General features: G+C 40.9%; 1 protein-coding gene across 2 annotated transcripts in view; it reads right to left on the reverse strand.

Annotated features, from left to right (window-relative positions):
• Positions 1–4,990: 4,990 nt before the first annotated feature.
• The window catches only part of gtf2a1 (general transcription factor IIA, 1), a 64,251-nt gene continuing 43,528 nt past the window's right edge, over positions 4,991–25,713 (reverse strand). For both annotated transcript variants that reach the window (XM_060829443.1, XM_060829442.1), the window contains exons 7-10: positions 21,431–21,535; positions 20,659–20,937; positions 19,784–19,873; positions 4,991–6,921 (exon numbers count right to left, since the gene is read on the reverse strand). In XM_060829443.1, coding sequence (XP_060685426.1) covers positions 6,814–6,921; positions 19,784–19,873; positions 20,659–20,937; positions 21,431–21,535 — 582 coding nt within the window. In that variant the 3' untranslated portion in view covers positions 4,991–6,813. The remainder of the gene's footprint in view (positions 6,922–19,783; positions 19,874–20,658; positions 20,938–21,430; positions 21,536–25,713) is intronic.

The following is a 25,713-nucleotide window of genomic DNA, read 5'->3' on the forward strand; positions in this document are numbered from 1 at the left end:
GAGGGCAGAGTGGTGGACATGATCTATATGGACTTCAGTAAGGCATTCAACAAGGTACCCCAAGGGAGTCTGGTTAGCAAAGTTACATCTCACGGAATACGGGGAGAACTCACCATTTGAATACAGAGCTGACTCGAAGGTAGAAGACAGAGGGTGGTGGTGGAGGGTTCTTTTTCAGACTGGAGGCCTGTGACCAGTGGAATGGCACAAGGATCGGTGCTGGGTCCTCTTACTTTTTGTCATTTACATAAATGATTTGGATGCGAGCATTAGAGGTACAGTTAGTACGTTTGCAGATGCCACCAAAAATGTAGGTGCAGTGGATAACGAAGAGGGTTACCTCAGATTACAACAGGATCTTGACCAGATAGGCCAATGGGCTGAGGAGTGGCAGATGAAATTTAATTTAAATAAATGTGAGGTGCTGCATTTTGGGAAAGCAAATCTTAGCAGGACTTATACACTTAATGGTAAGGCTCAAAGTGTGTTGCTGGAGAAACACAGCAGGTCAGGCAGCATCCAAAGAGCAGAAGAGTCAATGTTTCAGCTAAGAGTCCTTCATCAGGAATGATTCTTCACTTTCTTGTACTTAATGGTAAGGTCCTAGAGAGTGTTGCTAAACGAAGAGACCTTAGAGTGAAGGCTCATAGCTCCTTGAAAGTAGAGTTGCAGGTAGATAGGAAAGCGAAGGCATTCGGTATGACTTCCTTTATTGGTCAGAGCATTGAGTACAGGGGTTGGGAGGTCATGTTGCCGCTGTACCGGACGTTGGTTCGGCCACGTTCGGAATATTGCGTGCAATTCTGGTCTCCTTCCAAAAGGTGTTGCCAGGGTTAGAGGATTTGAGCTATAGGGAGAGGCTGAATAGGCTGAGGCTGTTTTCCCTGGAGTGTTGGTGGCTGAGGGGTGACCCTGTTGTGGTTTATAAAATCACGAGGGGCATGGATAGGATAAATAGACAAGGTTCTTTCCCTGGGGGTGGGGGAATCCAGAACGAGAGGGCATAGGTTTAGGGCAAGAGGGGAAAGATATAAAAGGGACGTAAGAGGCAACTTTTTCATGCAGAGGGTGGTGTGTATGGAATGAGCTGCCAAAGGACGTGATGGAGGCTGGTACAATTGCAACATTTAAAAGGCATCTGGATGGATATATGAATAGGAAGGGTTTAGAGGGATATGGGCTGGGTGCTAGCAAATGGGACCAGATTATGATTTGGAGATGCCAGTGTTGGACTAGAGTGTACAAAGTTAAAAATCACACAACACCAGGTTATAGTCCAACAGGTTTAATTGGAAGATTAGGTTGGGATATCTGGTTGGCATGGATGAGTTGGATTAAAGGGCCTGTTTCCGTGCTGTATATTTCTATGACTCTAGTTTAAACCCTTGAGTGGCACTAGCAACATGCCTGCCAGAATATTAATGTCCTGGTGCAACTCATCCTTCTTGTATAGGTGGCATCTGTCCTGGAAGACATCCTAAAACTCCACATATCTGAAGCCCTCCCTCCCACACCAGCTCTTTAGCGTGATATTTACTGCACTATCTTCCCATTCCCAGCATATGACACAGAGAGTAATCCAAAGATTACAATCCTCGAGATTCTGCTTTTCAACTTCGTACCTAACCCCCTTTGCAGGACCTCGTAACTCTGCCTACGTCATTAGTATTACAACCTCTGGTTGCTCACCCACCTCCAGAGTCAAAATGTGTGGTGCTAGAAAAGCACAGTCGGTCAGGCAGCATCCGAGGACCAGGAGAGTCAAGGTTCCGAATTCCTGATGAAGAGTTTATGTTCAAAACGTCAACTCTACTGCTCCTTGGATGCTGCCTGGTTGGCTGTGCTTTTCCAGCACCACACTTTTTGACTCTGATCTCCAGCATCTGCAATCCTCACTTTCTCCTACTCTCCCCCCATCAGAAAACCCTGTGCTCACTCAGAGACATGCTTGAACCTGATAGCAGGGGGTGTCACTTAAGGCCACAGAAACAGCTGCGTACCTGCCTGCGGAGTTATTACTACTGCTGGCCGACACTTTGGCAATTTTGTACAGAAGGGAGGGTCAGTCATAGGGCTGCTGCTGCTTTCCTCCGAGAGGCCACCCCCCACCCCCCCACCGTATCTAAAGTGGCTTCTCTGTTTGAGGGGAATGGCCACAGGGGACTCCTGCAATGCATGCTCACACTTACTGGTCCTCTTGGAACCAACTCCTCACCCAACTCCAGTCTGTGCAGCCCTCGCTGATGGTGTGACCAGCTCAATAACTGTGCTTCTCATGATACCCACATCCTCATGGATGCTCCATACTGAGTCCATCTGCAGCTCCAGGCGTTCCATGTGGCAAATCAGGAGCTGCAGCTGACCACACTTCCTGCGCACATGGTCACCACCTCCACATTGCAAGAGGAGCATTCAAAGGGGCCAACATCTCTTGCCATTTTTCGAACCTTAGGAACTGATGACACAACCTCAACCATTTACAAACTCAGGTCACTCACTCCTGCTCTCTATTCCTGGTAGATTACAACTGTAAAAAGTACGTACTTTATCTCTCTCCAGGCACTACTCACTCAGTCTGTAAACCTGGTTCCTCAGCAACTAAGCCATGGAGAGACTAAAAAAAACTGCAGTTGCTGGAATCCAAGGTAACCAGGCAGGAGGCTGGAAGAACACAGAAAGCCAGGCAGCATCAGGAGGTGGAGAAGTCAATGTTTCAGGTGTAACCCTTCTTCAGTACAGGCAAGAGAAGAGATTGAACTAACATTAAAGGGAATCAAGTCTCTGTAGCCATGTAAATTATAAAAAGATGGGGGTGAGTGGAGAAGGGTGATGCCTATTGGGGTCCAAAGAAGAGACTGCTGCATTGAGACAGAGGACATTGAGTATTTTGTTCCTATTTTCTCCAAAGGAAGAAAATGCTGCCAAAGCCAAAGCAAAGCAGAAGAATAAGTAACTAATTAAGGAAAGTCAGATTTGTTAAATGTGAATTATGATTAACTAGCTTTTTCAATTAAATAACACAGTTGATCTGAATTATACAGTTGATATGGTTTATACAGACTTCCAAAAGAATCTGATAAAATGCCTCTCAACAGACTTAAAAGCCAAGATTAGAGTGGTGCTGGAAAAGCATAGCAGGTCAGGCAGCATCAGAGGAGCAGGAAAAACGACGTTTCGGGCAAACGCCTTTCATCATGACCTGCTGTGCTTTTCCAGCACCACTCTAATCTTGACTGATCTCCAGCATCTGCAGTCCTCACTTTCACCTAGACTTAACAGCCAGCAAAGGTCATAAGAACTAGGAGCAGGAATGGTTATCTGACCCTTTGAGGCTACTCTGCCATTCAATAAGATCTTTTCGTGGACTCAGTTCCACTTACCCACACTCTCACCATAACCTTTAATTTCCTTACTGTTAAAAAAAATTACCTATCTTAGCTTTAAAAACACGCAATGAGGAAGCCTCAACTCCTTCACTGGGCAACCCCTCTGGGTGAAAAGGTTCCTTCTCAATTCAGTCCTAAATTGATTTAGAGCATAGCTTTAAATTGAGGGGTGATGGATATAGGACAAATGTCAGAGGTAGTTTCTTTACTCAGAGAGTAGTAGGGGCGTGGAACGGCCTGCCTTCAATAGTGGTCCACTTGCCAACTTTAAGGCCATTTAAATGGTCATTGGATAGACATATGGATGAAAATGGAATAGCGGAGGGCTTCAGATTGGTTTCACAGGTCAGTGCAACATGGAGGGCCGAAGGGCCTGTACTGTGCTGTAATGTTCCATGTTCTAAATCTGCTCCCCCTAATTTTGAGGCTATGCCCTCTTGTCCTCGTTTCACCCACCAGTGGAAACATCCTCTCTACTTCTATCCTATTTATTTCCTTTAAGTTGAAGGAAAGGAGAATAAAGGAGATGGTTACAGCAATGATAGGAAAATAGATGACAGTAGTAGTGAATGATTGTTTTACAAATTAGAAAAAATATGTAGTAGAACACCTGTCTCATTCTAGGTACGAAATGACATCAATCCCACAAATGTGAACTGCACACAAAGGCAGGTGAAACCATGCAATGTGAAGGTTTACCTGTTCCCCGTGGAAGGAATTTTCATTGTTCTGTATTAAAGCTTGGAATACTTAGCTTCAAATCCTAGGCTTGATTGTTGTTGTAATAGTTTTTCTGGCCTGTATCAGGAACTGGGAATTCTGTAGTAACTCACCCCCTGACTCTCCAATGCACGTGCAAAAGGCATTAATCGGGATGTGATAGAATATGCTCCATTTGCTTGGACAAGTATAGCAGCAATAACATTCAAAAGTTTGACAAACATCAGATTTGAGTGACACTGCATTACATTAATTTCCTCCAGTGCTGATACACAGTGGCAGCAGTATGTACCATTTACAAGGTGTACTGCAGCAACTCGCCATCTTTCACACTATGTTCCTTATCATTTTTCCTGCATGGCAGTAACTCTGGAACTGGTAGTCAGTATGTCCGCACACTAATTGGGTATTAGTGGAAATACTTAGAGGGAAGATTGCTTTCAAACCCACAATCTCTCGTACCCAGGAAGATACAGGCAGTGACTATGGTGGAACACCATCACCAGCAAGTTCCCCTCCACACATCATCCTGACAACTCGGAATGGTATCACCTTGGCTTCAACTTAACTGAGTCAAAACCCTGGAACTCCCTCATTAACACCGCTTGGGTGTTCCTACACCACAGGGTACAGTCTTCTCAAGGGCAATTAGGGGTGGACAATAAATGCTGGCCAGGCTAACATTTCATAAATATGTGAAAACTTGAAAGCTGGAATCCTTCAGCCCAGCTGAATTGGCTTCCTGGTCAGCAACCAATATTTAAGATATTGATAGAATCTAGACAGCATAATTTTGGTAACCTTTGTTAAATGAAAGCTGAAATACTCTATTCCAAAGCATTACAAATAGTGAACTTTTAATTTTTGTACAATGAATTGTCCAATTTGAGCGATTCACAATATATTTGAAATGAAAAATATAAATTATAACAAAGCATTCATTCTCACTCGGTTTAAAATGTTGAAGCTAGGGTTAATTATATACATATATACACACATCCACCCAAATACCAATCTGAATTGAAACCTACTATGACTAGAGTCAAAGAAGAGCCACATTTTGTGTTTCCAACTCTTTTTTTTTCTCACCCAAGATAAAATAACATGAAATCTAGAAAATTAAAGCAATAAACACAAACTTTAAGGGCATTTTTAATTAAAATTTTTGCAAAGGCAAAATACTTTTAAGTAACTTAAAATAAATCTTAGTACAACAAAATACTAAGTTCTCTAATGGTCTTACAAGCAGGGTCTTAAACGAAGATGACTATATTATTAAGAACCTTGATTTAAATGGTACAAGATGAATTATACAAACATAATAAATAGATTTCCCTCTTACACGTATGTACAACACCAGGTGACTAAGTAGCTGTGGGTAGTAGAAAACAGATCAGCTAATGAAAATTGTCATTTTATGTCAAATAGCCATGTGGCTTTGTTTTTAATTTCATAAAAGCAAAATTCGTAAATGGTTGGCTTTTTATTTCTTTTTCGTTTAAAAGGCGCTCAATTTATTTTCCTCAGGTTTCTCTGTTCCATGTGCAAACTTTGCCATTTCTTTTCCCCTTTATACTCAAGAATCATTTCAGTAATCACATAATACTGTCTCTGTTGAAAGCACAGCTAAAAGTGATGTCTCTCGTCATTTTTAAAAAGGCAAATCCCTCAATTTGTTTTGTGAAATTCCAAAGTCTTTCAAGATTAGAAAACCATTGCATGAAACCAATGGGGGTAGGAAAAGAAAACCTCAAAACAGGCATGATGATTTCTATTAAAACTTAATATAATGGTCTGGTACAGTCAGAAGTAAAAATGGTCAATTAAAATTAGATTTAGCACTGATCTACAGTATAGTGTGATGTGCCACATAGGTGAAACAGAGAAAAAAAAATTAAACTATGAAACATGCCTGCGAAAGGAACACTTGATAATAGCACTATATATAAGAGCACAGTTTGGTATGTTCAGCCTCTGGGATCTGGCTGATATTTCAAAATTATCACAGGTATGGTGTGAAGACAATAGTTTTGAAGAGTCCATCTCAACTATATTGCATACCGTAATAAAATCACAGCATAAAAAAGGTAAACGGAATACATGTCTAGGTTATCAAATCGTTTGCAATTCGAAGTCATCTATCAACTTTGTTTTTCTTTTATTTTAAAATATATCAGCCATTGTTACACCTTAAGAATGTGTTGGTCCTGGGTCAGGAAGTTATTCAATCACGACACGAATGTGAAGGGTCTTGAATTTACAAGGCCTTTCTTCCCCAGCTATAAACCTCCCCTATAAAAGAACCTTTTTTTTAAAATGTTTATTTATTTCAGTTTCTATTCAGTTTCAAATGACAGCACTTAGCATAAAGCACAGTGACTGGGTCCTCTAAACGCTTTCTCCTTAGAAGAGTCTTGCTTGATGGTTTGTAAACTCGCTAGCTCTGTAGATGGTAATTCATCAATCAGCAAGCAGTGACTGTATTATGGGATGACTGATAGTTAAGCATATTGTTTTCTTTTTCTCTCTGTAAAATGTGAGCCATTTCAGTGGCAAGGCCTTTCCCCACATAACGTAGTGTTGTACAACTCAGTAGCTTGGGTACCAGTAGTTCTGTATTCATTTCACTTGCAGGCTTCGTACTTCAGTTTAAGCACACATTAGTCCAGTCCGATGAGCCTGTCCATTCTCAGGAGGATCTGAATTCTTACCACTCTGCATCTCCGATGGCTTTGGAAAACACATAATCTCTCCCATTCAGGTTCATGATCCCATCCTTCAGGTGAAACTTCCATTTATTCTTACTCCGGTGGATCTAAAGATAAACAAGTATCATTAAGGCAGATTAATAGTGTTTACAAGGGTAACAGATACTGCTTTGTCCTTCCAAATGCCTTGCCCTTCAAAGATGCTGATCCCTGCTGGCACTGGGAGGTAAACAGCACACTTACCTGCAGTTGCAATCACTGATAAGGGTGACCACAAGGTCAAGGTTACACAGATATTCCTGATCTGGCACAGATTTGCCTGCTGCTGGGTTGATATTCTGGAATTCGCTATCCAACATCACCATGAAAGATTACTAACCCCACAGGACAACCACCAACAGGACTGCAGCAGATCCATGAAATTGCTTTTTCACAGTAATTAAGAATAGGCAGGAAGTGTGCTTTGACAGCATCATTCACTTTCTGAACTCAATTGCAAAGGGCACTGGTTGCCCTCCAAATCATCATTTACCTCATTTGCTCTTTCATAAGGTTATTTGATTCACAAAATATTGCAGCACAGTTCTAATGATAGAAAGCCTGGATCAGTAATCTTGTCTTGTCCTGTGTCTAAGTCTAGGGAGCTGTTCATCTGTGGATGGGATCACATCCAAGCCAGATCCTGTCATCAGTTGAAACTGACCCCATGCAGCATATTTGGAACACAGGAACATTGGAAAAGGAGTAGGCCAATCAACCCCTTGAGCCAGTTCTACCATTCAATGAGATCACAGTTGATCTGTGGCCTAACTCCACATAACTGTCTTTGGCCTACACCCTTTAACACCTTTGCTTAACAAAAATTTATTTACCTCAAATTTATAATTAACAACTAATCCAGCATCCATTGCCATTTGAGGAGGAGAGTTCCAAACCTCTACTATCCTTTGTGTATAGAAGTATTTCCTAACATCTCTCCTGAATAGTCTGGCCCTAATTATCAGACTATGCCCCTAATTTGCAACCGCCAACCAGTAGAAATAGTTTATCTTCATCTCACTTGTCTTCTCCTATTAATACCCTGTAGATTTCAATCAGAACACCTCTTAACCTTTAAATTCTAGAGGAAACAGACCTAATTTGTGAAATCTCTTCCTGTAACAATGCCTGAAATTCAGGTTCATTCTTGTAAATCTACATCTTTTCCATGGCATCCTTCTTAATGTCCATTTAAGTGACTTAGTACCACATTTGATTTTATAACATTATTCTAAGTGCTTTAAGTACTCCATTAAAAGTGCTGTGTAGATGCAAATTATTGTTCTTTCCATTTATGAACAAATCACTTATTATGCATTCCTGATTGCAGCTTATTTAGTATCATTCAGATTTCAATAGAAGACGGTGCTTTTTATAACCAACGGATAGCTCAAATTCGTTACTAGCAATTGCATACTTTTGGACTGCAATTACAGCTGGAATGTAGGACATTTACAGGCCAAGTAGCTGCACAGTAAACTCTCATAAACAGTAATATGATAATCAGATTGAGGCATAATAACTGGGGATAATTATATCAAGGATAATTTCCATACTCTACTCCAAAATAGGATATGGGACAGTTTTCATTCAGCTGAGCAGGGAAGGTGGGGCCTTGGTTTAACACCTTATCAGAAGGTTTGCACCAAGATTTAGTTCAGGTGATGACTGCCATGGTTGTGGGTACATTCGCGGAGCTGGGAAGCTGATTTGCAGACGTTTTGTCTCCTGTCTAGGTGACATCTCCAGTGCTTTGCAACCTCCTGTGAAGCACTGCTGAACTGTCTCTTCTGGAATTTATTTGGTTCCGTTCCTGCTGCTGCCAGGATTGACCTACAAAGGATGAAATCAGAAAGCAACAAGACCCCAGGATTTTACAAATTAGCCAAGGTACACAAACCAGACATATCACTTAGACCCACTGTTGCACTTCCAAGAACTCCATCATATAAATTGGCAAAAGAACTTCAACAAAAACTGGAACATCTTATCAGCAGATCCAAACACTCCATACAATCATCATATAATTCCTAGGCAACATCAAGAACATAAACATAGACATGGAGGAGACAATGGTGTCATTCGATGTAATGGCACTGTTCACTTCAACTGACAAAACTCTAGCCACAGAGACAATAGCCCACCTCCTGGACAAACAGAACAGATGACCTGACGGAGAACCTATCTACAAGAACTGCACACTCAAACTACTAGACCCTGTGTTTGATGACACACTTTACATTCAACAATCAAACAGATGAACAAATCAATGGGACACCTATGGGCTTATCTATCTCTGGGCTCATAGCAGAAGCAGTGATGGAAAGACTGGAACAAACAGCCCTCCCACAAATCCAACTTAAACTCTGGATCAGAAACATGGACAACACTGTTGTAATTATGAGGAGAACAGAAACTGAGAACACACACTGGATTATCAATACCATGCTCACAGACATCAGATTTAAAAGAGAGGAGGAAACCAATAATCAACTCCCATTTCTGGATGTGACGGTAAAAGAACACAGAATGGTGAATGCATCACTAAAGTTTACAAAAGAGCCACACATGGAATAGATCCTGAACTACAACAGCAACCACCCAGAGACACACAAGAGAAGCTGCATTAGGACCCTGTTCAAAAAAGGCTACAACACACTGCAGCACTCCGAGAAAAAGAACACTTCTACAGAACCTTCACCAAGAACGGATACCCTCGCAACTTCATCCGGAGATGCCCGGCAGATAAACAACATGACAAGGACATGCCACCAGCCAACACACTAGCCACTCTACCTTAGATAAGAAACATCTCGAACTAACAGTCAGACTTCTCCGACCACTCAGATCCATGACAGCACATAAACCGACAGGGACACACAGACAACAACTCACGAGAACAAAAGACCCTATACCCATCATTTGCAAGACTAACATAATTTACAAAATTCCATGCAAAGACTGCATGACACACTATATACGACAAACAGGCAGACAACTAGCAATCCGTGTGCATGAACACCAACTAGCCACTAAACGCCATAACCAGTTGCCCTAGTAGTTACACTTACAGATGACAAGGACCTTAAATTTGACTGGGAACACAACAAATGATAGGACAAGCTAAACGGAGGACAGCCAGAGAATTTCTAGAAGCATGGCACTCATCCATGGTCTCCATCAACAAACACATAGATCTAGACCCAATAGACCGGCCACTGCAACAAACCCCTAGAACAGGCAACCAGATGCAGCAGGAACGGAACCAAATAAATTCCAGAAGACACAGTACAGCAGCACTTCACAGGAGGCTCCAAAGCCCTAAAGATGTCACCTGGACAGGAGATGAAACATCTGCAAATCAACTTCCCATCTCGGCGAATATACCCACAACCATGGCATCCTATCCAGAAGCTGGTGTATCTTCAGAAAGTTGAGAACTTGTGGAACTCTGTAGCACAGAAAGCAGTTGGGGCCAGTTTGTTAGACATATTCAAGGAGGAGCTGCATATGGTGCTTACAGCTAAAGGGATCAAGGAGTATGGAGAGAAAGCAGGCTTTAAGGGCAGATTTTTGATGTTCTTATGTACTAACTACATACGCATGTGTCAAACCCTTGACAAAATTTAGGCTTTGGCTGACAGGTAGGAAGTAATGCTCAAGTCACCTAAGTACCAGGGAATAGTAATACATGAACTAGGAGCAGGCATAGGTAAAAAACAATGACTGCAGATGCTGGAAACCAGATTCTGGATCAGTGGTGCTGGAAAAGTGCTCTTCCAGTACCACTAATCCAGAATCTGGGAGCAGACATAGGCATTCAGTTCAGTCTGCTCTACTATTTGACATGATCATAATTGATCTGATCAACTCCACTTTCCTGTCTATCCCAGATAACCACCATTTCCTTTGTCAGCAACGTTTCCTCTAAGCTGTGGACATGCAATCACTCCAAGGATCTCTGCACAGTGATCAGCTAACTGTTCCATTAGCAGCAATGATTCTGGAGGTTGGTGCTGTGCATGGATCTGAGAAGACTGTGTAGAAGAAAAAATAATAGCAGGAAAACAGCTCATCAGACAAGAATGTATCAACCTGTGCCTTAAATTTCTATGACTCTATCTCCCCTGCTCACGAGGGAAGAATTTCAAAACTCAAAATCCTTTGACAGAAAGACTCCTTATTTTCAAACTATCCCTTCTAGTTCTAGTCTCTCCCACAAGGGAGAAACATTTCTTTCAGCATCACCCCTGTCAAGCTGTCTCAGGTTCTTAGATGCTTCAGAAGATCACCTCATTCCTCTAAATGGCATTGGATACATGTACAGCTTGCCAAACTTTCCTCATGATATCTCTTTCTCATCCCACTACCACACCCAGCTGTCACTGAATGGACCTCCTCTGAACTGCTTTCAAAACATTATATTCCTTCTTAAAGTGAGGAGATCAAAGATGTCCAGACTGGACTTACTGTTGCCCTATACAACTGCAGAAACAGAGCCCTACATTTATACTCCACTCCCCTTATAATAAAGCATTCGAGTAAAAAGTGAGGTCTGCAGATGCTGGAGATTAGAGCTGAAAATGTGTTGCTGGTTAAAGCGCAGCAGGTCAGGCAGCATCCAAGGAACAGGAAATTCGACGTTTCGGGCTAAAGCCCTTCTTCATTCCTGAAGAAGGGCTTTAGCCCAAAACGTCGAATTTCCTGTTCCTTGGATGCTGCCTGACCTGCTGCGCTTTAACCAGCAACACATTTTCAGCCCTTATAATAAAGGCCAACTTTCCAACTACCTTTCTAATCATTTGCTATTCCTAACATTTTGTGATTCACGTACCAGGATACACACATCTGCAATCTCTTTTTAAATACCAAAAAGTGGACAAATTCACATTATCCTAGATTATGCTAGCTGCCAAATCTTTTGCCACTCACTCACTCTATACCATACCCTCAAGCAGCTTCTTAGTCTTACTATTTATCATCACCACCCAAATTGATTCTATAGCTGGAATAACAATGTCATCCTTAATTAAGGTCAAAAGTCACACAACACCAGGTTATAATCCAACAGGTTTATGTGAAACCACAAGCTTTCAGAGAGCTGCCCATTCGTCAGTTGAAATCAACTGACAAAGAGGCAGTGCTCCAAAAGCTTGTGATTGCGTTCCAATGCCAAATACTTACTGTATTTATTTTTATTTGCACTGTCAGTTCATCAACTTCATTATGAACGCTAAATGCATTCAGATAAAGAACAATGGCCAACCCGAATAAGAAAGAATCAAACCATCTATCTATGACATTCAATGATATTACCATTGTTGAACCCCCACCATTTCAGCAGTTACCAATGATTGGAAGCTTAATCGTACCAGCTACAATAGCAGGTCAAAACCTGGGAAATCAGTGGCGAGTAATAAATCATCTTCTAACTCCCCAAAACTTGTCAACATCTACAAAGTAAAAAGAAAAATCAGGAGTGTGAGCGACACTCCCAATTGCCATGATAAGCTCCAACAATATTTAAAAAGCCTGATGCCATCTCTGACAAAGCTTGGTTATGCCCATTCACCACATTAGTTATCCATCCTTTTTTCACTGCTAGCACACAGTGAAAGCAGTGTGCATCATTCCAATGTGAGCTGCAGCATTGCCTTATCCAGGAGCAGCACTTTCCAAAACCCCATAATGTCTACTACCTAGAACAACATGAACAGCAGGTGCAAGGGAGCATCATAACTTGCAAGTTTTCCTCCAAGTTATACATCATTCTAATTTGAAACAATATCACCATTCCTTTACTGTGACTGGGTCAAAATCTTGGAACTCTCTCCCTGGAAGTACCTAAACTGAACAGACTGCAATGGTTCATGGTGGTTCTACACCAATTAAGGATGAGCAATAAAAGACCTTCCAAGAAACAGACTCAGTCCAAGAGCATTTTTAAAATAAATCCATCATAGTTAATATTCTGAGTGATGGAACATTTGCCTATAACTTTCTAAACTTCTAATAACTCGCATTTCAGAATTTGGAAGGAATCTACAGATTTGTAGCTTCAGCGTGAATGGCAGTACAGTGGTTTAAGACCATAAGACAAAGGAGTGGAAGTAAGGCCATTCGGCCCATCGAGTCCACTCCGCCATTCGATCATGGCTGATGGGCATTTCAATTCCACTTACCAGCATTCTCCCCGTAGCCCTTAATTCCTTGTGACATCAAGAATCTATCAATCTCTGCCTTGAAGACATTTAGCCTCCCGGCCTCCACTGCACTCTGCGGCAATGAATTCCACAGGCCCACCACTCTCTGGCTGAAGAAATGTCTCCGCATTTCTGTTCTGAATTTACCTCCTCTAATTCTAAGGCTGTGTCCACGGGTCCTAGTCTCCTCTCCTAACGGAAACAATTTCCTAGCGTCCACCTTTCCCAAGCCACGTATTATCTTGTAAGCTTCTATTAAGTCTCCCCTCAATCTTTAAAATTGAGGGGTTTAAAATTGGTTGAAGCTTTTCAGAGATTAGTGTCGGAGTTTCACTCGATATAGTAACAATCTGTAAGGCAAACAACAAATTACTTCTGAAAGTAACTCAGTTAAGAAAATTACTTAGTAGCCTACAAAAAGTTTGGACAGCCTCATAAGCAGCTTGTGAAACCAACAAAAGGATTACTGCCTTTTTCTTAACAAAATTAATAAATGTGATGAATACAAAGCATGTCAAGACTCACTACTATCTTCAATATAGCGTTTGCTGAAATAAATCAAATATCCTATTTTAACCACACACACTTCAAATAAATGCCCTTTGCTTTCCTTTGTAACTATATTTTGTCACTGGATTCTGACAATAGCTTAATCTCAATGGGAATATTTACATGTCTGGAAGTAACTGCACTGACATACCTTTCTTGTCTCATCTGTAATGCACAAACTGCTAATCAGTTATTCATCCTGGAGGGCTGCTTGTTTCTGATAATAAGGGAATGAGCCCACTTAACCTACTCTTCAGCCTTGATCACAAGCTTGGAGTATAAAGAAGAGAGGAACAGAAACAGTTCCAGCTGATAAGCCAACAATTTTGTTGCAGAAAAGGTTCAAAATATGACATTCTTTCATCCTGCTTTACTAACCATGATGAATACAACTGGTATCATGCAGGCACCTTCAGTGATCCCAGTGTCTTCTATTATCCTGAACTTCAGCTGCCAATTTCAACAGTAGCATAGTTTGTTAGACATCTTGTGTGTGTGCCATCTTCAGTTGCAGAAGCACAGGTGATGCCAACACCCACTTGTTTCTCACATTTTTAAAGGTGAGTACAGATACACTGTATATGTTCACAGCTCACAATACCCACATTAGTGAAGAAAGATAACGACACAAAAAAAAGGAGCAAAACAAATAATAATCAGTCTTTCTCTTTCAGATGTCAGATGACTGAAATGTTATTTTGATTCCAGATTGCCAGCATTCTTGCACTTTTTAAATTCCTTTCTTGGTAAAAATAATGCATTTACTCAACCATCCACATCACCATTTGTAGCAACAGAACCCAAAAGTGCGAGGTACATTTTCTTTCCTCCCAATACAAAATACAAAACATCGTTTGCAAAGGAAGTTGTAAAAATAGATCCAATTATTCGTAAGATAATAAATTGAGGTGGCTACAGTGCTACAGATTAAATTACATTTAATATTCCTGTGCAACAGAGATTCTCAATTCAAAGCTCTTGAAGAAGACTTGACATTTTGAGTGTCACCCATTGAAACAATATTATTTCTCTCCTTTGATTTTTTGTAAGCAATTTTGAAACAATCTTTTTTCTTGAACTTAAAGCTTAGGAGTCCTCCAGCAAAAGCCACTGTCACCTTGAAATCAATTATCTGCATTATAGACAATGGACAATACTCTTACTCAGTTCAGCAGTTACGAGCATGGATCTATGTGAACTTAAGGCTTTGTACTGATTTACTCATACACTAGGCGTGACTTGAGTACATACACCGTCCATATCGAAGTATTAAGAGCCTGTACCATTTGTAAGTGGTTTTTGTTTATATAAAGGCAACTCCAAAATGCAGCAAAGCCTTTTCCTCAGGTGGAACCAGTAAACTGGTTGAACATCAAGGGACAAAGCAGCTAGGAGTTTCCACTCAGTTACGCTGGTTCTCAAAGCAAGTTTGCCTGAAATTGGCATGACCTGTGTGAAAAATCACAGTCACTTCTAAAGTACAAATTGCGTTAAAAGCCACCTGCCCAACAAAATTGACCATGCAACCTAGGATGAATGAATGACTATTGGGAGATTCATCCAAGTTTACTTGGTTGTAGGCTTCATCAAGGTTCTAAAACTTAAGTTGAGTCTTTGAGTTCAAGAACACAACTACATACATTTTAAAAAATTAAAAACTTTTTTTTAATGTACAAAGAAACTGAACACTGAGCAGCTTCAACATATGACAGAGACAGAGTAGATCAGTGCAGTTCCAAGTGACTAACCAGGGTTTAACAACAATAAAGGTTTTATTGAGAATAATAAAATCGAAAGCATAGGTGAGTGTGTAGGCTAGCAAATAAACACCTGCAGAAATGTGGTAATGGACAGCCAACAACTAAACAGATGGAATTTTAATATTAAGAGAATTGAGGGATAATTCGCCCCTCCCCTGCCGCGAGGAGCACAGGAAACAGAATCGGAATATGGAAGGAGGTTGTTGTACAAAATGATACATGGAAGGAACCACTGATGGTTCATCTGTGATTGATATTATGGGAGTAGTGAGGACTTATGAGATAGCAAGGTCAAGGAGGTGGCTGGGCATGATTTGGGGAGTTCACATGGAGAGAGAGATCAAGAGAGAGAGAAGAGGGCAGTGAAATCAGGAAAGCACAATGAGTTGAGATGGAGATTGAAATCATCAAAGATGAGAAATTACTTGGTACAAAGGGAGGAATGCACAAAGATTCTTGAATGAGAACACTTTTATTGTACTCAAGTGAGTAGTACAGAACAAATATGCTTGACGACGGGGCGTTGGTTAACAAATCACTGCAGCACTCCAAGTGTTGAATGATCAGAGGTAGTGTATTTAGGATAATGTATTAAACCTAACATGGGTACAGACCATTAAAAGGAGTTCACAGTTTCTCCAGATCAACCCTACTTATGCTGGTGACGGAAATGACAAGCCTGACAGGAAGGTCTATTTAACTGATCAGAATTGTACAGTAGCTATTGAGAGTCATGGGTTGAGTCATGATGGAAGTATACATTTATGACCTTTAATACAAACTAATATACTGCACTCAATGGCATCTTTCATCAAGTTATTGCTTCATTGTCCAAATTTAAGGAGTGTTATAACCCACAGTCATTTTCAAATGCTAATAATCTGTGCAACTCTAGACAATCTGATCAAGTATAAAACTTAAACCATGCTCATTTGTTCAATGAATAACTAATTTTCCAGTTAGTTTACATTTCAGGCCGTTTATTAAAAAAAACAGAGTAGAATGCCAGACATTAACGTGCAAAAAGCTGTAACCACAAACCGGTTAGAAGCAGACCGCAGAAGCTTAATGTAATCAATTCCGATTAATGTCAGGCACAGCAAACCCTACAGCACAGCACTTGCCTTTAAAAGCAAACCTCCCTCAAATCAACAGAATAACTTTGCTGATACTCAGAAAATGGGTAACATTTCAGAATTCTAGATTCCACAAACTCCCAAATCAGATTTTCTCCAAAACGTTAAAATAAACCTACACTTCTCAAGTTTTGAAAGGCATGATTAATGGCAGCTTGCAAAGGTTTTTCATTCATTTTATGTGAATCTCAATATAAGCCATCAATATTATTAGCACATAGTAACTGAAATGGTGCCCTGTGAAGAGGTGAAACTCTGCCTGCCAGATGCGTCTGTTTGTTTTACTTGGTCTAAGTTCCTTTTTTCAAGTTTTCTTGTGCTAATATGAATGTATAAATCAATATTAATATAATAAATCAAACAAGGCTCAAAATGCTCACTCAAATACAGGCACGTCATCAAACTCCAAGAGGTGAAATACCAATTAGTGAATACTAAATTGAAAAGACTTACTAGAGACCAACATAACTTGGTTATGGCATGCTACATTACAGCAACCAAATTTTCAATTAGCGCAATACAGCATAAACATTTCTGGTGGTGAATCACATCAAGCAAAAGTTAATTCAAAACAAAGCATTCTATAAAACATAACAACATTATAATTTCTCTTCTGTAACTGACATTGTAAAGGTACTAACCAGATTATAAGTGGACACCAGTTCTGTGAAACCTCAGGCAGGTGTTGGAAAACATTTTGTATTCAATTGCAAGCTTACTAATTTGCATCATGTAATAGTTTAGTATTACCATTGTACTTGTGGTATTAGTTTAAAAAGGTAACATTCTATTATCACTGGAGAAACTCAGCAGGTCTGGCAGGGGGAAAGCAGAGCTAACATTTCAAGTCCAGTTACCCTTCATCAGAAATGACAATGAAGAGTCACTGGACTCTACATGAGAAATTTGCTTTCTTCCAGATGCTGCCAGACGTGCAGAGTTTCTCAGCAATTTCTGTTTTTGTTTCAGATCTCTGGCATTTGTAGTTCTTTATTTTATTTTAGTATCACTTTTTGATTGCCTTTTTTTCAAGTTTATAAACTTCTAGCTTTACAGTTAAACTTTGGAATTTTGGGGCTTAAAAGTCATCAGAGCAGCAGATTACTGAGATACCACTCTCACTTCAAGAGGTGATTTTTCCAGGACCAGAAAACCTTTAGGCTATTCCCAACTTGGGTACATCTGATCAAACGTTTGCTGCTCATATAGCACCTACAAGTGATCCTCTCCCATTCCACTGCTGAAGTGGACAAAACGACTAGACATGTTGTCCATACTGCTATTTGTGAGGTCTTCAAAAAACTTAAGTTGTTGAGCCAATACCTAACATCATCATGACAGGGAACAAACTTATAGACTATAAATGTTTTCCATTAACAAGGAACCTGGAATATCACTTTTGTTTCATAATGAAAAATGGTGTTCCAGCCAGTTTAAGTCATAGAGATATACAGCACGGAAACAGACCCTTCAGTTCAATTCGTCCATGCCGACCAGATGTCTTAAAATAATCTAGTCCCATTCGCCAGCATTTGGCCCATATCCCTCTGAACTCTTCCTGTTCATGTACAGATCACATGCCTTGTAAATGTTGCAACTGCACCAGCCGCCACCATTTCCTGTTAGCAGATTACTTGAAAATAAAGATTCTTTGCTGGGCCTCTGTGAATCAAATTCAACTCCTGAACCAGCGATCACAGATTTAAAATCATAGGCAAAAAGCTAAAGGAGAATGGAGGAGAAACTTTCCATTAAGAATTGTCGGGATTTGTAATACTTTAAATGTAAAGGTCCTGGAAAGTGATCCATAAATAATTTTAAAATGAAGTTCAACAGGTATTTAAGGATGAGCAGCTTACATGGTAACTGACAAAAACACATGGTGTGGGACTTTAGTGTGAATGTTTTCTCAGACAGCTAGCACAGTCGCATACAAACACATGTAATAAAAACAGAGATCAATAGAGGATTCTGTCCCTTCAGCTGCTCCACCATTCCATAAGACCATGACTAATTTGTTGGTTTTGAATTCCATGCTCCCATCTACTCCTGACAATGCTGAATTCCATGAGAACGTATCCCCCTCTGTTTTAATAACATATAATGACTTAGCCTCCACTGCCTTCTGAAGCAGAGTTCCAAAGTTGAGAAACCTCTGAGACATAACTTTGTAATGAAAGGTCAATTCCAGATTTTAGAACAGTCCTCTCTGCTTCTGGACTGGGCCATAAGAGGAACTTTCCACATCCACCCCATAAATAGCATTCATGATCTTACGCATTTCAATAAAATCATCCTTCATTCTTCGGAACTCCAGTGAAAACAAGCCCAGATCTATTCTGAAGCTAACCTATTTGCTCAGGGTATCAAACCTCCTCTGAATCACCTCTCTATGGCCTCTGGTATTGAACGTGTCCATGCTTTTAAATCAGTTTAGAGATCTAAAGATCAATTTTTCTATCCTGGTTAAGATAGTCCATCCACCAAAATGGCGGCAGCATGGTTCAGCAGTAGTGTTCAGGTTTGTTGGGGTGTGTCTGCTCCAGGCCAGCAGCATCGTTTTCTCAATGCGCTTTTCGCCTTTTCTTTTCCTTCTTCCTTTCTTCTTCATCTTTGAGGCCGGAATGTTGTCAGCAAGGCAGTGACTGCAGCATTGGCAGCATGGATGGGGACACCTGGTGACGGTAGGCCTAGAGCTTGGACTCCCAGTGAGATGACAGCAATAGCAGAACTGGGGTCTCCTGCTGCATTGGCATTGTTATTACTGTTGCCAGAGTTGGACTCTGAGGACCAGACGATCTTGCAAAGCCCTGAAGTGTTCTTGAGACCCCAGTTTGAACAGAAGATGAACTCTTACTTAAGTAATTTCTTTGTACCCTTAAGGTAACTCTCCAGATTGTGGTGACAAAACACATTTTACGTATCTTCAAGATATATGCGACAATAAATAAATCATTCATTCATTCATATAAATCATTTATATTATTCCTAGCTACTAGGAGCTAGTACAACAGTCCTAGATAGGAGGTTCCTAGACTACTAGGAACTAGTTGCTGCAGTTTAGCAGAGACATGAACAATAACTTCCATTCTAGTGCCATCAACTGGTATTACATGGAAAGTGAACAGTAAAGTACTGCTCTTCGAAGCCAGCATTTTTCCACAGGAAATGTTTACATAGGAGTTGTGAATGAAGCACACAACATTGGTCATGATTTTAACATTCATAAGAGCCATGCACTGGGACAAGTGCCAGGCTCTATTCTATTTGTTAGACTCTCACCTTATCATACTGGCAGACAACAACATTTTCTGTGTCAAAGAGTTCTTGGCCCTCTTCATCACTGACATCATCCTCACTGTTGAGTGGTTCCTTAGAAGGTTAGAAAAAAAACAATTAGGGCAGAATTTAAACAAATGCAGAACAGTCTGCACTTTGCTGAGGGCAGACAAGCCAGGACAGGTTAAACATGCATGTACACATGGTTTACACACAAGCCTGACATTTCTCAGAGAATTTCACATTTCTACAATTCCAGTTTCTTGAGCATTCCTCACTCTCCCTAGTTTGAGGTTGGAGTCTGCGCTTTCAGCTGTGTAGACTCAGATTTGAAATTCCCACCTTAACTTTCTCTGCCTTTTCTCCCTGAACACCTTCCTTAAAATTCACATCTGACAAAGTTTTCATCCTTCCCTCCAGATACCTTCTTCTTTGATTGGGTGTCAATCTGTCAAATTATGGCTTTTGCAAAGTACTTTAAAGCAATTTTCTTTATGCTAATGATACATTAGTGCAATGTATTACTATTGCATTCATGAAGAAATGGGGAAATGTGAAAAATTTCAAACAGTCATATCAATTTATACCACAGAAGAAAACAGTGATAATTGATTAGCAAGTTGACCCTGATTGGCAGAGGCATTGCCCTGGAGAAAGCAGGGAACGCCTTAAGTTCCCAGTTAATTTTGAAAAGTGCATGTGTTTTCCTTGTCTAGTGACATGTGCCTCTTTTCAGCAATATTCTCAAATTCTGCTCTACCAAGCACCAGGGTACATGACCTTCTTAAAGCGTATTTTTAATGGTAAATGAAGAGATTTCAAAGATAACAAGTATTTAGAATGTTGTATAAACCAGCTTTTGAAGCATGTCCAGTTACCTCTTCAACTTGTCCATCTTCCCCAACCTCCTCCTTGTCTTTTTCTTCTTCCTCATCGTCATACTCATCCTCTTCGTCGTCCTCATCTTCCTCTGAAGAAGTGTCTCCAGAGCCATCTACTTGCACCACTAAAGGGGGTTGTGGTTGTTGCTGTTGCTGCTGTTGCTGCTGTTGTTGTTGCTGCTGTTGTTGCTGCGGTTGCTGCTGAAGGGGAGCGGAGCTGTTTGTTTGACCAACCTGTGTTGAAGGGGTTGCTGCTACAGTGGTGGCTTGCATAACCTGAAAAGTTTATTTTAATAGCTGTCATTTTCAAATAAAACAAAGTTAGACAGTCTAGCATCATTACAGCCACCTCACCCTGAACATATTTAACTTGGACATAAAAACAGAACAGATATTTTAGACAGATTTTAATTCTAAGCTCACATATACAAATCTGGTAATGAGGTACAAGAAAGCACAAGAATTTCAAAACAAACCCATGGTCTCGTACTGGTTAAATAAGCTTTCTTGCGTTCTTTGGGCCAAGTACAGAACTCTTGACAATGGTAACATCAATGAGCTGAACACTGGGAGTTAATCCAAAGACTGAGGCAAGCCTGCAGTCTGTAAGTCAGTTAAGTCAGATTCCAGAAAGCATCACAGTCAAGTGGTGCCAGATGACCAATGGAACTGAATGTACGATGTAAAGATATAATTTCACTTTCATATTTATGAAGCAAGTCCAGTAAATAACATTGTTACTATCCTATCTACTTCTACTACAGGATACCTGTGTGTTTGAAGGAACCTTGTTCCCTGCAACAAGAATTTGCTGGGGTTGAATGATCACTCCAGTCTGCTGAGGGATACTTCCAGGTGGCAGTGGAGCCAGCATCTACAGGGAAGGAAGGTGTAAATCAAGCTTAATGACTACACTCCACAACAGGATTTCAAGTATTAAGTAAATATCATAATGTTACTCAAACACAGTAAAAGATTAGTGAAGGATAGAATGAGGTCCATAAGGAACATTAGTGTAAGCTGCTCACTGAAACAAAGGATGTGGCAGAGATACTACATGAATATTTTGTTTTTGTCTTCACCACATTAGACAAAGGTGACAATGGCCTAGTTGAAATATGGGTGTTGAGCAACTGAGCATTATAGTGATGAATAAAGAGGTGCTAAAGAGGCCAGCAGCACTCCATGTTGACATGTCAACAGGCCTGCATGGGATGTTTTCTAGATTGGTGACAGACGTAAGGGAGCAAATTGCAGAGCCATTGATAGAAATTTTCTAAGCCTCTCTGAACATAGGATTAGTCCCTGGGAACTGGAGGATTGCAAATGTGACACCATTATTCTGTTTAAGAAAGGGGCAAAGGATAACTCAGAAAAATGCAGACTTATCAGCATGACATCGATAGTGGGAAAACTGATAGAAGCCATAATACATGATAACATATGCTTAGAGAAAAATAAGTTAATACTAAATAGTCAACCTGGTTTTATCAAGAACAGGTCATGGCTGACAAATTTAGTTGAGTTATTTGATGAGATAACACAGGCAGTAGATGAGGGTAGTGCTGTGGATGAATACTTAGACTTTCCAAAAGCACTTGACATGTTGCCACATGGTAGGTTGGTTAGCAAATTAGAAACGTTTGGGATGTTTTTTTTTGTTTAGATTACTTACAGTGTGGAAACAGGCCCTTTGACCCAACAAGCCCACACCGACCCTCCGAAGAGCAACCCACCCAGACCCACTCTCCTACATCTAAATCCATGGGCAATTTAGCGTGGCCAATTCACCTAACCTGCACATTTTTGGACTGTGGGAGGAAACCGGAGCACAGGAGGAAACCCACACAGACATGGGGAGAACGTGCAAACTCCACACAGACAGTTGCCTGAGGTGGGAATTGAACTCGGGTCTCTGGCGCTGTGAGGCAGCAATGCTAACCACTGAGCCACTGTGCTGCCCAAAACCAGAGCGCCTGAAGGAAACACACACAGACCCAGGGAGCATGTGTGATCACCACACTGTCACCTGAGGCTGGAATTGAACCCAGGTCCCTGACACTTTGAAGCAGCAGTGCTAACCACTTAGCCACCAGGATTTTGACCCACTGGTTTCTTGGCAATATGGATTAGAAGTTGGTTAAAATGTAGGAAACAGAGGGCAAGTACAGATGGACTTTTCTCAGACTGGAGACAAGTTGAAAGTGGTGTTCCCTATGGGATGAGTATTGGGATCTTTGCTTTTTCTGATTTATTTAAGACATTTGGAGATGGATGTTGAGGGTAAAAATTTCTAAATTTGCAGATGATCCTAAGTTAGGAAGGATAGTGAATTGTGAGAATGATGATGAACGACTACAGAAGGAATTGAAAAGTTGGTCAAATTGGCAGATCCCTGGCAGATGGTTTTCAATGCTGTGAAATGGGAAATAATGTATCTTGGTCGAAGAAACAAGGAAACAATATAGGTTCAATAGTACAATTGTGAGGGGAGTATAACAGCAGAGAGACCTCAGGATCACTTGCATGATTCACTGAAGGCAGCCAGGCAAGTTGAAACAGTTGTTAAAGTGGTTAATAGGATTCTTAGGCTTATAACCAGAAGCATAGTGTGTAAACAAGGAAGTAAATGCTACAACTCTACAAATCATTGGCCTGACCACAAATGGAGTACTGTGTTCAATTCTGGGCACCTTATTTAAGGAAGGATGTTGAAGCTTTGGAGAGGGTGCAAGGGAGATTTACTAGAATGGTACCAGGATGGAGGGATTTTAGATACAAGGAAAGATTAGAGAGGGTTTATTCTCCTTCAAAGTGACTTGAATAATTTTGACAAAGACAGATATTCATGTTTTCACCAGCTGGTATGTCGGTAACCATGAGTCTCAATTTCAAGACAGTCAGGAACAGAGCGAGGAGTGAGATGAAGAGTCATAGAGATGTACAGCACGGAAACTAATCCTTCGGTCCAACTCATCCATGCCAACCAGATATAACCCAACCCAATCTAGTCCCATCCATCAGCACCTGGCCTATATCCCTTCAAACCCTTCCTGTTCATATACCCATCCAGATGCCTTTTAAATGTTGCAATTGTACTAGCCTCCACCACTTCCTCTGGCAGCCCATTCCACACACACGATCCTCTGCATGGAAAGGTTGCCCCTCAGGTCTCTTTTATATCTTTCCCCTCTCACCCTGAATCTATACCCTCTAGTTCTGGACTCCCGTAGCCCAGGGAAAGAACCTTGTCTATTTATCCTATCCATGTTCCTCATGAGTTTATAAATCTCTATAAGGTCACCCCTCATCCTCCGACATTTCAGGGAAAACAGGCCCAGCCTGTTCAACCTCTCCCTGTAGCTCAAATCCTCCAAACCTAGCAACATCCTTGTAAATCTTTTCTGAACTCTTTCAAATTTCACAACACCCCTCCGATAGGAAGGAGACCAGAATTGCACACAATGTTCCAAAAGTGGCCTAACCCGTAGAGTTGCAACATGACCTCTCAACTCCTGTACTCAATATGTGGCCTATAAAGGAAAGCATATCAAACACCTTCTTCACTATCCTGTCTACTTATGACTCCACTTTCAACGAGCTATGAACCTGCACTCCAAGGTCTCTTTGTTCAGCAACACTCCCTGGGATTTTACCATTAATTGTATAAGTCCTGCTAAGATTTGCTTTCCCAAAATCCAAAACCTTGCATTTATTTAAATTAAACTCCATCTGCTACTCCTCAGTCCACTGGCCCATCTGATCAAGATCCTGTTGTTATCCGAGGTAACCTTCTTTGCTGTCCACTACGCCTCCAATTTTGGTGTCATCTGCAAACCTACTAACTATACCTCTGAGAGTTGTTAGGATTTGGAATGTGCTGCCAGGGAGAATGGTGAAGTATGATTCCATAGGAGGTTTCATAAGAGAGCTGGATAAATATTTGAATTAGAGGGCTACAGAGATAGGGCTGGAGAATGGGACAAACTGCGTAACTCTTCCGGAAGCTGATACAGGCACGATGGGTTGAATGGCCTCTTGCTGCATTGTAAAATTCTATGAGACAATTACATTCATATGTGGAACATAGAATACATCTTACTCTTCTGAAAAATGTGTTGCTGGAAAAGCGCAGCAAGTCAGGCAGCATCCAAGGAGCAGGAGAATCGACGTTTCAGGCATAAGCCCTTCAGGCTTATGCCCGAAACATCGATTCTCCTGCTCCTTGGATGCTGCCTGACCTGCTGCACGTTTCCAGCAACACATTTTCAGCTCTGATCTCCAGCATCTGCAGTCCTCACTTTCTCCTACATCTTACTCTTCATCTCTTGATTTTTTTCAAGGATTGGTGAGGGTAGAACAGTGGATGTTGTTTACATGGATTTTAGTAAGGCTTTTGTTAAGGTCTCTCTTGGTAGACTCATCCGGAAGATTAAGACGAATGGGATCCACAGTGGACTCTGCCAGTAGAGGCAGAGTGTAGTGGTGGAAGGGTATTTTTCAGGTTGGAGGTCCGTGACCAGTGGTGCTCCACAGGGATCCGTACTGGGACCTCTGCTGTTTGTAATATTTGTAAATTACTTAGATGAAAATGTAGATGGGTGGATTAGAAAGTTTGCAGATGATACAAAGATCAGTGGAGTTGTGGATAGTGTAGAAGGTTGTCAAAAGATACAGCTGGATACAGACCAGTTGCAGATATGTGCACAGAAATGTCAGATGGAGTTTAATCGGGGTAAGTGTGAGGTGCTGCACTTTGGGAGATCAAATGTTAAGGAAAAGTATACAGTTAATGGCAGAATCCTCAACAGCACTAATGTACAGAAAGATCTTGGGGCTTCAAGTCCATAGATCCCTGAAAATGGCCATGCAAATGAATAGGGTGGTAAAGAAGGCGTAGGGCATATTCGCTTTGATTGGTCAAGGAAGTAAGTATAAGAGTCAGGATGTCATGCTGCAGCTTTATAAGACTTTGGTTAGGCGACACTTAAGAGTATTGAGCTAAATTCTGGTTGCCACATTACAGGAAGGATATGGAGGCCTTGGTGAGGG

Source organism: Hemiscyllium ocellatum, chromosome 8 (genome assembly GCF_020745735.1).
Source record: "Hemiscyllium ocellatum isolate sHemOce1 chromosome 8, sHemOce1.pat.X.cur, whole genome shotgun sequence".
Lineage (NCBI taxonomy): Eukaryota > Metazoa > Chordata > Chondrichthyes > Orectolobiformes > Hemiscylliidae > Hemiscyllium > Hemiscyllium ocellatum.